Here is a 16,209-nt window from a genome sequence, read left to right on the forward strand (position 1 = left end):
CTCTTAAGAAAGACAAGGGTTGGTGTGGATGTGGAGAAAAGGGAGGCCCAGCACACTACTGGTGGGAATGTAAGTTGGTGCAACCACTGTGGAAAATGAGCACGGAGGTTCCTCAAAAACATTAAAAATAGACCACGAGAGCTGGTAATTCCATTACTGAGTATCCACCCAAAGGAAACAAAAACACTAATTTGAAAAGATACTGCCCCCCCCATGTGTATTTAGAATAGACAAGACATGGGAGCAGCCTAGGTGCCCATTGATAAATGAATGGATAAAGGAGATTGGTGTGCACAACTCACACATACACCCTGGAATATCACTGAGCCACAAAAAAGAATGCATCTTGCAATTTATGGCAACATGGATATACCTAGATGGTATTATGCTGAGTGAAATAAGTCAGACAAAGACAAATACATCTATATGGACTCTAAAAACAAAGACAGAGAAACTAAAAACCAAAGTGACTAAATACAGAGAACAAACTGGTAGTTGTCAGAGGGGGAGGTTGGTGAGAAGGTGGACTATTGAGGTGAAGATTAGAAGGTACAAACTTCCAGTTATTAAAAAAAATTTCTTAATCCCTTTAGCTATGCTTGATCTGTCACATGTTGAGAATGGTGTATTAAAGTTTCCTGTTACACTGTGTTTCTGTGTTTCATTGCATATCCTATAGTTTTAAGTTGGTTACTGTGTTATTTCGGTGCCTTGCCAGAAAAAAATTGTGGAGTCTTGATCTGGTAGATTGATTAAGGGCTCTTGGGAACAGTTCTCTCTGTGCTTTTGCCTAATGAAAACTTGTTACCGATTTATCTTGTATTTCCTTGAGTCTCTACAAAATACAGCTTCATTGTTGTGTTGCTTTTGAGAAGTTTGGTCATTTAATTCTCTTGGCCTGTTAAGTTATTTGATCTTTTTGCCTGGAGACTTTAAGGATGTTTTTTCCTCTTTAAGGAGTCTAATTGTTTTATAATGATATTTCTCTGAGTATATTATTGCAGGTCAGTTTTCTGGGTTGTTTGGTGAAATATGCAGAATCAGGCCTTCCTTACTCCTCGAGATTTTTCTTTGATCATTGTTTAGTATTCTGTTCTATTTAGTTTCCCTTCTTAAGGGAGTCTAGCATATGCATGTTTGGTCTTATTTGTCTTTTTTATTTTAGAGAAAGACAGAGTGCGAGTGGGGGAAGGGTAGAGAGAGAGGGAAACAGAATCTGAACTAGGCTCCAGGCTCTGAGCTGTCAGCATAGGAGCCCAACATGGGGTTCAAACCCACAGACCATGAGATCATGACCTGAGTTGAAGTCGGACACTTTAACCTACTGAGCCACTCAGGCACTCCACTTTGCCTATCTTTCATTTTGACCATGGTCTCTGACCTTTTTCCTTTTTTTTTTTTTTTTTTTACGTTTACTTATTATTGAGACAGAAATGGAGCATGAGTGGGGGTGGGGCATAGAGTGAGGAGAGACAGAATATGAAGCAGGCTCCAGGCTCTGAACTACCTGTCAGCACAGAGCCTGATGCGGGCTTCGAACCATGAACCCTGAGATCATGACCTGAGCCAGAGCCAAGTGCTCAATTGACTCAGCCACCCAGGCGCCCTGTCTAGTCCTTTTTTAAAAAATGTCTTTAATCTTTAATTTTTACTTAGGAAGTTTGTAATTTAGTTCTTTTCTGATATAATTTTTATTTCCAGAGTTTTGTCAACTCTAAAGTTTCTTTATTTCTATTCTTAGTTTTGAAATTTCTCACTCAGGACATGTTTTCATATCTTAAAATTCTTCTTTGAGGATATTTAATTCAACATAGAATGTTATGTTTTAGTTTTCCTTTGTGGTTTTTCCGGGATGGGGGATGGTGGGGGAAGAGTTATCAGCTAAAGTGTTTTGAGTCTCATTTTCAGTTTTCTTGTAGCTTTCTGTATATCAGAGTGTGTTGTTCCTTTGTAGTTCATGGACAGGGGTGGTGATTTGAGAGGTTTGACATTCTTCATTTCAGTGCTCCCTCTTCTGGCAGTGTAGCAAATGGTGGTTCCTTTGAATGCTTTCAGGGTGGCGGGTCTTCCCATTTTTCTTTGCTTTCTTTTGTCCTGAAAAATTTTGCTTTTTTTTTTTTTTCCATTCCATGCAATTTCTAAACAACTCTTCTCCCTTCCTCTTACCCCCTGCTACCCAGAAGCCTTCCTTTCCAGTCTGCCTCCTAGAGCCTCACAGGCGCTCTTAAGTCCCTTTCCTGTAGTCAGTGCTCTCATCTATCAGGATTCTGAATATTTGCAGATCTCATTGTAGAATTACTGTAATTTTAATCTTAGGCTCTTTATTTCCCTACTGTCTCTATTCCAGTGTTTTTCTGGACTCTGGCCTCCCTATAAAGTCATATAAAATAGTTTGGTATGAGCTTGAGAAATTACTCCATTGGAAATTAAGAGGTTCCCCCCCCACTTTTAGGTAATTGACTTTTGTAATTCTGTCTTGGTTGTGTGTCGTCTATAGATTTTCTGTTTTTTTATTGTTAATCTGTAAAATTTATGGATGATATGTTAGCATATTTGGATTTGTATACTATTAGCTCAGCTTTTCATTAATGTATTTCTAAAACTTTACTTTCAGAGCCATTCAGTGTCTATGTTTATATACATTATTAACTTCTCTGCCATCCAGAGCGTTGGTGATACAATGTTTCTTAAAAGAGAACGCACCATACACCTTAAACAAAAATAAACTCAATGTATTGAAGATTTGAAACTATAAAACTCCTAGGGGGCGCCTGGGTGGATCAGTGGGTTAAGTTTCCAACTTCAGACCAGGTCATGATCTTGTGATCCATGAGTTTGAGTCCCACATTGGGGTCTGTGCTGACAGCTCAGAGCCTGGAACCTGCTTCAGATTCTGTGCCTCCCTTTCTGTCAGCCCCTCCACACTCGCTCTCACACGTGCGCTTGCTCGTGATGCCTGCCTCCCTGCCTCCCTCCCTCTCCCTCCCTCCCTCTCTCTCTCTCTGTTTCTCTCAAAAAATAAACATTAAAAAAAGAATTTAAGAAACTATAAAACTCCTAGAAGAAAATACAGGCAGTAGTCTCTTTGACATCTGCTGTAGCAACATTTTTCTCAAGCAATGGAAACAAAAGCAAAAATAAACTATTGGGACTACACCAAAATGAAAAGCTTTTGCACCATGAAGGAAACCATCAACAAAATAAAAAGGCAACTTACTGAAAGGGAAAAGATATTTCTAAGTTACATGTCGGATAATAGGTTAGTATCCAAAATGTATGAAGAATTTCTACAACTCAACACACACAAAAAATCTGATTTAAGAGATGAGCATAGAACCCGTATAGACCTTTTTCCAAAGAAGCCATACAGATGGCAGACATGTGAGAAGATGCTCAATCAACATCATTCATCATGAGAGAATGCAAATCAAAACCACAATGAGCTAGCTATTATCTTAACACCTGTCAGAACACCTAGAAACGAAAAGACAAATAAGTGTTGGTGAGGATGTGGAGAAAAAAACGATCCTTGTGCACTTTTGGTGGGAATGTAAATTGCTGCAGCCACTATGAAAACAGTATGGAAGTTCCTCAAAAAATTAGAAATACAAATATATGATCCAGTACTTCCCTTACTGCATGTATTATCTGTAGGAAAAAACACTAATTGGAAAAGATCTATGCACCCTAATGTTTATTGCAGTATTATTTACAATAGCCAAGATATGAAAGCAGACCAAATGTCCATCCAGAGATGAATGGGTCAAGAAGATGTGAATGTTGGCCATAAAAAAAGAATGAGATCATAGCCAAGCATTGGAAGCAAACCAGTGTATAGATGAATGGGTAAAGAAGATGTGAATATTACTCAGCCATAAAAAGGAATGAGATCTTGCCATTTGCAAAACATGATGGACCTAGAGGGTGTTTTGCTGAGTGAAATGGATCAAAGACAAATACCATGGGAATTTCACCTCTATGTGAAATCTAAAGAACAAAAGCAGAAGCAGACTCATAAATACAAGAGAACAAACTGAGAGGATAAAGGAGGGGAATGGGGGAAAATAAGTGAAGGGGGGTAAGAGGTAGAGACTCCCACCTAAGGAACGAGTAAGTTACGGGGATGAAAAGTACAGCACAAGGAATACAGTCAGCGTTATCGTAATAGAGTTGTAGCTACACTTGTGAGCGTGGTGTAGAATTTATTAAATGTGTGGAATCACTGTTGTACAGCTGAAAGTCTTTACTTCAGTTACAATAAAAAATAATTTTAGGGGAAAGATTAAATGTATGGTTACTAGGATGAAAAAAAAAGGAAATCAAATAGACTGAGCACGTATTCTACAAAGAAAGTGAACAACATGAATTAGTGAAACACTTGCTGGACATATGTATTTATATGCTGGTATATTAAAATACTTCTTGCCACTAACAGACACCCTTTACGCAAGTTTTTATGCTGGTTCTTGATGTCAGCAGAATGTGTTCAGAGACAAATCAATATTTTGTCAAATAGTCTTCAATTGGTTTATTGAATAAAATGGGTTGCAGTTGTTTATCAGGAACAACCAAGTTTGTACATGTTCAGGCAGTGCAACTATTTCTAGACCAATAGCAACTGTAAAATACCTTCAGTTGGAAAAATACATTTCTACTTAAGGTAAAAAGTGAAAAAAGCATGTTTTAAAATCGAAGAAACACGGTTTTGAGCTCAGTTGAGTAAGTGTAGGCTACAGTAAGAGTATCTTTGGCATAGGAGACAGAGAAATCCCTGTGCTGTGGGATTTTGTTAATGATGAAACTCTTACATAGCATTTTAGGCACTTTTGTAATAAACTGCTTTGGACAGGATGGAGTCCCACTCTCTTTGTTGCTGTTTGTCAAAATTGTCTTTGAATTAATTCTCTGTGTAATGATGTATGTTTGAAACAAGTCAGCTTTTAATCAATCAGCCAGTATTTATTGAGCATCTCCTCTGTCCAGGCACTGTGCTGAAGGTCAGTGGTGAACAAGATCTACGTGGTCTTTCATGGGAAAGAGAAACCTACAGTAAATAACAAAATGGTAATTTGAGCTTGTGATCAGTGCAGAGAAGGAAATCAGCAGGATACTGTTCCTCCTCTTGCAGAGAAGACTATGTAAAAAGACTACTTTGTAGAATAGTTAAGAATAGTTTTTAAGGATGTAATATTAAAACAGATCTGAAGCAAGAGACAGATGCAGCCATGAAAAACAAAAGTATCCTGAGCAGAGAGAGGCAAAGGCCTTGAGGTGAAAGCTTGGTGTTTATTGGAAATTGTTAATGTGACTAGAAATTAGTGAGCAAAGGGGAGAATGCACAATGTGAGCCTCAAGCTATAAGTTGAGGGCTATAAACACTATAAGCCACCTAAGCTACAGGAAGCCACAGGAATTTTTTCCCCATCCTTACTCCCTTCCCATCTGGCAACCATCAGGTCTCTGTATTTGGGGGGTACAGGAAGGAATTTTATCAAGCAGGGAACTAACAAAATTTGGTTAGGTTTCTAAAAGATCCTCTTGAGTTTTTAATGGATATATTGAAAGGAGGCAAGAAAGGAAAAATACGGTCTATAACTATTAAGCCATTTCTCTAGTCTAGGCAAGAAATGGCTTGGACCAGAGTAGTGACAGTAGAGATGGAGATTTCATCTTGGTAAAAATTAGTAAACCTTGCTGATGGACTGGATACATGAAGAGCTTGAAAAGAAATAAAGACAATGCTCAGGTTTGTAGTATATGTTTCAGGGTAGACAGGGAAGAGAGGAGCAAGTTTAGAATGTGTTGAGGTCCTGGTGAGGTAAGATCTAGAAGTAACAAGCAAGCCTAGAACTCCATGAAGAGATTTGGATAATGCCAGCATTCATCATTTCAGGCACTCTTCTGTGCCCTGAAAATGCAATGAAGAGAGACCAGTTCTCTTCTTTAATGGATCTGTTGGATGCTGATGAGGTAACTTAGGCAGAGGACACAAAGGGCACCAAGCACAGAACCCTAACAAGCTGTGGCATTTTAATACTGGGCAGAGGCTGACTTGTTGAGGTCTCAGTACCTCTCTGCCTGCGGGTGCTATCCTGTTACACAGACTGTCACAGCCATTATCAATGCTGATTCAGGTTGAAGATATGAGGAAGAAACGTAGGATCATGGACACGATACTTTCATAGATCTCATTGGGGTACTTGTTGGTGCGGCAGGGATGTTTGTGTGCTTTTGTTCTTTGGGTTTTCATTCTTTGGGGTTGTGTGTTGTGTTCCTGTCTTGATCTTTTCATGATGCAGGCTCTCTTTGAATGTCGGATTGTCTTTGGTTATATTCGTATTTAGAAATGAGGTTGCAAAGCCGAGTAAGGATTTGGTATTGTTCATTGGAGATTATCAATTAATTGGGCTTTACTCTAGGGAAGCAGACAACAGAGCTGGATGTTAAGCTGAGACAGAATCCTAAATGCCAGAATATTGAGGGCTTTGTCGTACTAGCATCCATTCTTGCTGCGTAGTTCTCTAAGAAGAGTTTACTTCTTCACACAGTCAGGGAGCGTGACCATTTTTTGTACAGAAGAAGTTCAGATCATGTCTTACTGCTTCTCCCTAGCCAGCGACATGTCCATGGGCTCAGAGCCTCTCCAGAGTTCTGGTGGACAGAGCTGCTGTGTAACCAGTTCTGTGAGGGCTGAAGGCTGTGACTTCCATTGTCTAGCTTCATCAGTTACCACTCCTTCATCTACTTTCTGTATCCTGCAGGTTTGTTAAGCTCTATTCCATAGAGGCCTCTTCCTGTTTTCTCCTTTACTGTAGACCTCTACTATTTTTCTTCTTTTGACTGTCATTTTCATAGGGTTTTGAGAGGAAGAGGAGATAAGTTCATGCATTTTTAACCAGAATCCCCAGCAATAGTAGTTTTAAGGGGTGCAGTTTTTTTTCTTTCAAATAATTTTACTTTTTAAATTTAAATCCAGGTTAGTTAACATATAGTGTAATAATGATTTCAGGAATAGAATTTAGTGATCACCAAGTGCTCATCCCAACAAGTGTCTTCCTCAATGGCCTTTGCCCATTTAGCCCATCCCCCCCACCCAATACCCCTCCAGCACCCCCAGTTTGTTCTTTGTATTTAAGAGTCTCCTATGGTTTGTCTCCTTTTCTGTTTTTATATTACATTTGCTTCCTTCCCTTTCCTTATGTTTATCTGTTTTGTATCTTAAATTCCACATATGAGTGGAGTAATATGATATTTGTCTTTCTCTGACTTTTATTTCACTTAGCATAATACCCTCTAGTTCCGGGGCACCTGGGTGGCTCAGTTGAGCGTCCATCTGTGGCACAGGTCCTGATCTAAATGTTCATGGGTTCAAGCCTCACATCAGGCTCTGTGCTGACAACTCATTATAAACATTATAAAACATTATAAAAAATTAAAAAAAATCTCTAGTTCCATCCACATCGTTGCAAATGGCAAGATTTCATTCTTTTTGATCACCAAGTAATATTCTGTGTTATATGTATACACACACACACACACACACACACACACACACACATCTTCTTTATTCATCCATCAGTGGACATTTGGGCTCTTTCCATACTTTGCCTGTTGTCAATAGTGCTGCTATAAACATCGGGGTGCATGTGTCCATGAGAGGTGCAGCTTTATATTTTGACATCACTTTAGAGTTGTTTTTTTCTTAGACTAGTTTATTGAGTGTTTATTTTATTTTATTATTTTTTAATGTTTATTTTTGAGAGAGAGTATGAGAAGAGAAGAGGCAGGAAGAGAGGGAGACAGAGGATCCCAAGAGGGCTTCCCACTGCCACCAGCTAGCCCAACAACTCACAACAGAACTGTGAGACCGTGACCTGAATCGAAGTTGGAAGCTCAACCAGCAGGGCCACCCAGGCGCCCTGAGTTTTTATTTTTAACAAATGTTAGGTGGCTCTTTTACATAAGGTCGGAGACTAGGTTCTGTGGGAAACACAGAAAAGCGTAACATGATTGTCCGTGCCTTCAGTGTCTCCTGTCTGACAAAGAGCAATAAAGCGAAATAAACAAATGAAGTTGTATATGATGATTTCTTAGAACTTTTCATTTTTCTTAATGTTTTATTTTTTTTGAGAGCGAGAGAGTGTGTGAGCAGGGGAGGGTCAGAGAGAGAGGGAGACACGGGATCTGAAGACAGGCTCCAGGCTCTGAGCTAGCTGTCAGCACAGAGCCTGACGCAGGACTTGAACCCATGAACCATGAGATCATGACCTGAGCCAAAGCTGGACACTCAACTGACTGAGCCGCCCAGGCGCCCCACTTATAACTTTTAAAAGAGTTTCCAAACATTGTGATACATCAGGGAGAAATCATTTCAAGTGTGAGGGTTAAAAATACATGAAATACTTGATGGGATAAATGTTTTATTTGGTTCTCCTGGAAAGATGAATAGAATTTATGTGAGCAGAGATTTGGGTTGAAGAGAGAACCTTCCAAAAGAAGAAAAGGACAGTGACTCAGAGGAATGAAAACACATTCCTATTTAAGAGAAACTAGTGAGTCAGTGTGATGGGCAGGGAGAGCCTCTGTAGCAGCCTGTTGTGAGCAAGGTGTGAAGGCTGGGTTATCCTCGGGAAGAGGGAGGAATCTTCATCCTGAAAGGGCAGGAAAGGACACCATTGAGACTTTTTACGACAGGAAAAGAGGATTGTCAAAGCCTTCCTGCTACATGTCGTTGGAGTGAATGAGGTCGTGTTGGAACTCAGGGTAGGTTGCAGATTTACTCAAAAGACTGACTGACTTGTGACCTTAGGACTTTAGAGTGGAATTTCACAAATAAACCTATCTAAGAGGTTTTCAAGCTGGGGCTAGATTTGAGGCTACAGAATGCATATTAATAGTTTAACAAAGTGTACAAAGCAGTTCTGATTTCTGACAGATACTTAAATCCTCCTTAACTAGAAAATACAGTAATTTTTAGGGGTTTGGTGGGATGATTTTGAGGAAGAGAATCCAGAAGAAGTAAGTCCGAGAAAGACAGATACCATATGATTCCATTCATATGTGGAATTTAAGAAACAAAACAAATGATCATAGGGGAAAAAAGAGACAAACCAAGAAACAGACTCTTAACTGTAGAGAACACCAGAAGGGAAGGGGTTGGGGGACCGGCTTAAATAGGTGATGGGGATTAAGGAGTGCGTTTGTGATGAGTGGTGATGTATGGGAATGTTTAGTCACTGAATTGTACACCTGAAACATATTACACTGTGCGTTAACTAATTGGAATTCAAGTTAAAATTTTAAAAAACATAAGTAAAACATCAAAACAATGTCATTTTTAACAGTATAACTATTAGATTTGGAGGCATTTTTCCCTGGAATCAGATTTCTAAAGGTTTGTTCTTGGGTTTTTTTGTTTTTAATCCTGGAATACATTGCTAGTTTTTCAGTTGCCTTTATTTCACATATGATCTACGTGGAAATGTGTATACGAGGTGCTAACTAAACTTGGGGTTTTAAGTTCTGGAAAATGAGCAAAAGTAACTGGAAATTTAAAAATTACTTGACTCTGTGTGTCTATGTGAGAACTTAGGCTTAATTTCAACCTAAGCCTTCATTTTAGATCTAAGAGTTTTATGAATCCTGCTTATTGAATCACTTTATAAAAGCAGTGGGAAATTCTTAATTTTATATTTAGTCTTCCATTCAGTTAAATAACTTCAATTAAATACAGATAATTGACTTTTTACATTTAGTCTTTAGCATGTTTTTGGTAATTTTTAAGTGATTCTTGCTAGATTCAGGCAAGCTTTTAATTACTCAAGTAGTAAGTACTATTCTGAGTCTCAATAGACTGTGCTCAGTGGAAGGATACGGGTTTATAGTGGCTATTATAAAAGTGTACTGTTCATCATTTTCTCTACAGAATGATCTCCTGAAGCCCCCACTCAAACATCAGCTTCTCAGTGGTGCCTCTCCTGGATGCCTTACCTAAAATGTCACCTCTTTCCAACATTTCATACCATCTTTTTCATCTTTATTGTTTTTCCTCCTTAGAATTTGTCTTGATCTAATTTATTGTGTATTATGCCTACATCTTTTTTGATCTGTCTTCCCTACTTAAGTAAGTTTTGTGTGGATAAGGGTTTCTGTGTTTCATTCAGTACTGTATCCCTAGTGCCAAGATCAATAGCTGGTAAATAGGATGCACTTAGTAAATGGTTGTCAAACAGGCGCATGGTAACCAAAGGGACTAATGTGTCTCTGTAACACTCATTTTATTTCAAGGTAGAATTTTCCTGTGATGTGGAGTGTATGAATTTGCATCAGAGGAGATACATTTTAAAAAAGTATGTTTTTAAATTTTTGTTTGTTAAATGTTAAACCTTTGAGTAGTGGTGTCAGGTTTTCTTAAATGATTTTAACTAGGTAAGTTAAACTAGGTAAGTTAGAAATCTGGCATATAAAAACCCTTAAGCGATGTTACTCCTGTTAAGGCCATTAAAGTCCTTTTTCTTTTTTGTATAGGTGCAAGTGGCATGAAGAAAACGATATTCTCTTCTGTGCTTTAGCTGTTTGCAAGAAAATCGCGTAAGTTGGAGAAAGGAATTTCTTCATAATGCTGTATTCTGCATCGAGTTCTTAGCCATTTTGCTCGCTGTTGCTTTCACGAATGGGTTAAATGCTGTTCACTTCTATTTCCATCATTCTCTTAAAAACAAAGGGTTGGGTGTGGTGTGTGCGTGTGTGTGTGTTCATGTAACTTTTATTATTCTGCGCATGCCACACTTGTTTGGTATAGTTAACCACATGAGCAATTTGAGCGAACCTTCAGAAGCACTTTTTGAAAATTTTTGTTATAGGAGAGTGAAATTCCCTACCATCATTAATAGCACTTCCTTGTTAAGGTGCTCAAAAAAGACCCTTTTCTTCTCGTTTTTAAAACTGTTTGTTTATTTTTGAGAGAGAGTGAGTGGAGTGGGGCGGAGAGAGAAAATCTCAAACAGGCTCCACATGGTCAGTGCAGAGCACAGTGAAGGGCTTGAACTCACAAATTGTGAGATCAGGACCTGAGCCAAAATCAAGAGTCAGATACTTAACCAAGAGAGCCACCCAGACACCCCACTTCTTGTTCTGTCGTTAAAGTACCTGGGGCCTCATCCCTGGGTGCTCTGGTGGTCCCTTTACATGGCTGGTGGCAGTTGATTCTGAGGATAGATGAGTGATTTTAAAGTTGTAGCCTAATTTCTGTTGCTCTTTCCTTGCCTTAAACATTTGAGAATTCTGGTAGTCTTTACTACCATCCATGTTCCCTTATAATGAACCTGAAATTTAAATTTAATGAAATTGAATATAAATGAACCTGATTATCTGGTAATCAGAAGAGCATTTCTTACTAGTAATGACCAGTTTATGATATGTGTTGCTACCCATTCCCATTTCTCTGAATCGCCAAATCATCCCTGCCAATTTAGAACGGTATATCTTACATGCTTTTTATGTTAGAAATTTTAAAAATCGGAATCGTTTTAGAATGAATTAGATTCTGATAATGAATTTTATTATTTCCTTTTAAAGGTACTGTATCAGTAATTCTCTGGCCACTCTCTTTGGAATCCAGCTTACAGAAACTCACGTGCCGCTTCAAGATTATGAGGCCAGCAATAGCGTGACCCCCAAAATGGTTGTATTGGATGCAGGGCGTTATCAGGTAAGGAGCTGACGTTTAGCAGCTCCTGGTCTCTGTGCTACTCCATATGGTCCTGGCCGACAGCAGCTGAAGACCTGGACTTTGGTTCCCTTTTTTCTAAAACATTTTTTAAAAATCCTTTGTGGAATGTCAAACACTTCTTACTCCTGTTGGACCCACTTGCATAAATCTTCTTCTTTGTATATTTTCCTACAATGTTTAACAAAGTTTTAGAAAAATCAAAATTAGCAATAGTCTGTCTTTATACAAACCATATCCAAAACTTACTCCAAAAATTGTCTAAATGTAGGTAATATAAATACTTAAAATATTTACTTCAAAAATATGTAAGACCTGATTTATGATTTGGTTAAAAGCTATCTAATTTCCCTACCACCTTTCTTCCCTCCTTGCTATTTATTTACTAGTAATCCTCTCTGAATTACTAATAGCCTAGCAGTTAAGAGTATAGACTGTGGACTTAGAATTCCTGAATTGCATTTCAGCCTGCTCCATATAGTCTGTGTGTGTCTTTATGCAAGTTATTTGAACTTGCTGTGCTGATTCCTTATCTGTAAAACAAGAATAATAAGGGCTAGTAGTTACAGTATTAAATGCAACTATAAATGAAAGTGCCAAGAGCTCTGCTGAGGAACATAGTACATAACAGATAAATGTTGTCATTTAAAGATAGTTCATAAAACAGTGAAAAGGGAACCCCCAAAATAGAATGAACTACTGTTACAGTTAGTGATTAGGGTCTCATGGATATTAATTATACTTGGCAAAAGAAGTAGTCTCAAATATTATATAACATTCTTATAAAGACAAAATAATAATGATAAAGAACATATCAGCGGTTCCCAAGGGTTTGGGGTAACTGTGAAGGGACAGCACGAGGGCAGTTTGTGAGGTGGTAGAGTGGCACTCTGTCCTGATTACAGGAGTGGTTTCACAGATCACATCTTGTGGTAAAACTTGTAGAGGTGTGGACACCCCAAAAAAGTCCATCTTAGTGTATGATAATTTAAAAAATGAAAAAGAGAGGCGTGCCTGAGTGGCTCATTGGGTAGGCTTCTATCTCTGGATTTCGGCTCAGGTCATGATCTCAGAGGTTCGGGAGATAAAGCCCCACTTCGGGCTTTGCACTGACAGTGCAGAGCCTGCTTGGGATTCTGTCTCTTTTTCTCTGCCCCTCCCTCACTCATGCTGTGTGCATACTTCCTTGCTTTCTCTCTCAAAATAAACATTTTAAAGAATAATAAAAATAAAAAGGATATCCCAGAGGTCTCCATATATTCTTTGAGCAAGACTTTTCTTTCTCCTGTTAACTCTCAATGCAGTGGTTATCATCCAGGACCTATTTTGTGCCCTTCAGGGGACATTTGGCAATGTTTGGAGACATTTTTGGTTGTCACATCTCGGGAAGGGGTGCTACTGGCATTAAATGAGTAGAGGCCAGACATCCTACAGTGCACAGGACACAGGACAGCCTCCCACAGCAAAGTGTTACCTGGCCTAAATGCCCGGGTTGAGAATCCTTGCCTTCTTAGCCCCACCATCACTGTGTTGAGACCACCAGAACTAATCTCAGTATGTTCCTTTTCATTTTTTACGTCAGTCACTACAGACACTTAGGATACCTGATTTCTCTCTCCTCTCCCAGACTCCTCTTACTTGGCTGACTGTGTTTCCCAGTCCTAGCCAACTCCTGAAAAACTCTAAGATTGAGAGACCTTAGTTATCAGCAAAATCTCAAATATCTTCAATCATTTCTTGGGAAGATCTGTTTATCTTCTCTTTTCTGACTAAAATTTGGCTATCCTGTAAAAATACTGCTTCCCTGTTAACCCTATCAAATCCTGCTGTTGTGAGACACCTGGGGGGCTCAGTTAGTTAAATGTCTGATTTTGGGTCAAGTCATGATGTTGTGGTTCATGAGTTTAAGCCCTGTGTCGGGCTCTGTGCTGATAACTCAGAGCCTAGAGCCTGCTTCAGATTCTGTGTCTCCCTCTCTCTCTGCCCTTCCTCATCTTGTTTGTTCGTTCTTTCTCTCTCAAACATTAAAAAGTTTTTTTTTAAATGGTGATGTCTTTTTTCCCCTCATTTATCATGGGCTTAGATTTGAGATTTCCATATTTAACATTGCCTCTTACAGGCTTCTTCCTATCTTCTCCCTAAAATCCTTAGACTTTGAGTCTTCTTCCGTAAAGGCTGTAGTGCCTGACGGCCACATTCTAGAGGCAGTAGGCCCCTGAGCGGGTTGTCCTCATTCGTAGAGTAACACTGAGCCATGTTATCAAATAGCATTCCTATCAGAATTCTCGATGTCAGCTTGCCCTAGGTCATCCAGCTGCCCCACCGCTCAGCTCTCTGCCTTCCCTTTCTCCAGTGGTCCTGTTTCCCGCTGCACATCAGGTACCCATTCCCGCTATCCTGTCCTAGGCCCTGGCGGTACCCCTGACACATAGGCAGTGCCACAGCTGTGTGTCTCCTCGTGTACCTCCCTCACCCCTGCCCTCACCTCCTTCCTTCCCAGCTTCAATTCTTGCATTTCCACTCACTTGCAATATCAACTTCATAGCCTCTCCTGTTTTCATCCTAATTGATTGACAGATACCCTGAATCTAACTCTTCACCTACTCTATTCCTATACTCATGAAGCTAAATGAGACTGAAAAGAAACTGCCATACTGACGGGTCTAATCACTACCCACTTCAAGTGAGCCCTAGTGTTACCTGTCGTCCATTTCTCCCAACCTCCTACAGCTTTTTCTTTTCTTTTTAAAATTTTTTTAATGTTTATTTTTTAGAGAAAGAGCATGAGCATGAGCGGGGGAGGAGCAGAGAGAGGGAAAGAGTGAATCCCGGGCAGAGCCCCACATGGGAGCTGAAGTCGAGAGCCAGACACTTAACTTGATCAAGCGCCCCTATAATCTCATCTCTAAAAATAATAATCCTCTCTGGACCTTGTAATTCCCCTCCATATACTACCCTCTGTTCCCTATACAGCCATCTCTTCAAAAGTTGATCAGACATGGTAAAATCGGGTGTTTGTATTTTATAAACAGTAATTTGAGATTGAAGTAGATCCAATAATTGATAAGAAAACATTTTTTCCCTTGTATTTTTCTTTGTTACAGAAGCTAAGAGTTGAGAGTCCAGGACTTTCTCATTTCAACTCTTCTAATCAGGAACAAAGGTCAAACACACCCACTGGTAAGCATCTTCTGTTTTCTAAGAACGCACTCAGGAGGCACTGGGCCTAAAGCTTATTCAGATTCCAGGCTATGGTACTTATTAAACAGATGCTCTAAATTTGTTTTAGGATATGAGGATTTTATTGAATTGGGAACTTTATTTGACATTACCACCTTAAATAATTTCAATATACATATTTTTGTATCACTTTAATATGATTTAATTTAGTCTTCTGATTTTGTTCAAGGCATTTAAAATAAACCTGTTAGGCCTGTAGCAGCGATAGTTTTATAGTTTTGTGATGTCTTTGGGCAGGTAGGAAAATTTAAAAGCTAGTGACGTGAAATTTCAAGTGGTGCCTGAAGAGCTTCAATTAAGGTTTCTGAGGCTAAACTCAAAAAGAAATGTTCTTGTTCAGGCGTTTACCTTTATTCTGAGAATCTGTTTTACTTTATTAAGAATCTCTGTCCTGTTCATGAAAGGCCAATAGTAGGATAAGAGTTAGTCACACGATCTCCATATAATAAAACTGTAAAATTACTACATTGCTTTTCTTATATTTCCAATATCCTTAGGTGACTATCCATCTGGGGTGAAAATTTCTGGCCAAAACAACAGTGCTCGGGGAAGAGGGATTACGCGCTTGCTAGAGAGCATCTCCAGTTCCTCCAGCAATATCCACAAATTCTCCAGCTGTGAGGCTGCACTCTCCCCTTACATGTCCCAGAAAGATGGGTACAAATCCTTCTCTTCCTTATCTTAATGATGGTTCCGTTTTCAATTTCTGGAAAAATAACAAGCCCAGCTTCCCTTCTGACTACAGTCATAATAAACCGATCGCATCAATGATAAATGTCACTACACTAAAAACTACTTAATTGGTAAGGAAATTCTGTTTCATAGATTAAAAATAATTGTGGCTGGAGAATATCTTTGCATTTTTTCTTTTTTCTTTCCTGAGGACTTGTTCTACTTCCTGACTACATGGTGTGAATGCCATTAAAGTTTGAGTCCTTTAAAAACAAAACTGGCATTTCAGAGTTGTGCTTTTGGGAATGTTTTGATAATCTTTTCCTCTACAATAAAGGTACTGAATATCTGTTATAAATCTGTTTTTCAAATACTGTTAATTTATTTCTTCCCATTATGAAATGTGGAACCTTATTTAAGTATCTACTTTATGGACGTACATATCTGTCATCTTGTGAAATCCTTATAACCATTTGGGGAAAGGAGATTACCTCCATTTTACACACACACAACACACACACACACCTTGGGGAAAGGAGATTACCTCCATTTTACACACACACGCACAC

The 16,209-nt window shown here is 39.0% G+C and overlaps 1 protein-coding gene across 1 annotated transcript in view; it reads left to right on the top strand.

Moving 5' to 3' along the window:
* Positions 1 to 15,917, top strand: part of MAEL (maelstrom spermatogenic transposon silencer) — a 37,013-nt gene extending 21,096 nt beyond the window's left edge. Inside the window, exons 9-12 of the mRNA XM_029933074.1 lie at positions 10,528 to 10,590; positions 11,578 to 11,710; positions 14,833 to 14,908; positions 15,466 to 15,917. Of these exons, the coding sequence (XP_029788934.1) occupies positions 10,528 to 10,590; positions 11,578 to 11,710; positions 14,833 to 14,908; positions 15,466 to 15,653 (460 nt within the window). The 3' untranslated portion in view covers positions 15,654 to 15,917. The remainder of the gene's footprint in view (positions 1 to 10,527; positions 10,591 to 11,577; positions 11,711 to 14,832; positions 14,909 to 15,465) is intronic.
* The last annotated feature ends 292 nt before the right edge of the window (positions 15,918 to 16,209 follow it).

The sequence above is a fragment of the Suricata suricatta genome, chromosome 3 (assembly GCF_006229205.1).
Source record: "Suricata suricatta isolate VVHF042 chromosome 3, meerkat_22Aug2017_6uvM2_HiC, whole genome shotgun sequence".
NCBI classification, from domain to species: domain Eukaryota; kingdom Metazoa; phylum Chordata; class Mammalia; order Carnivora; family Herpestidae; genus Suricata; species Suricata suricatta.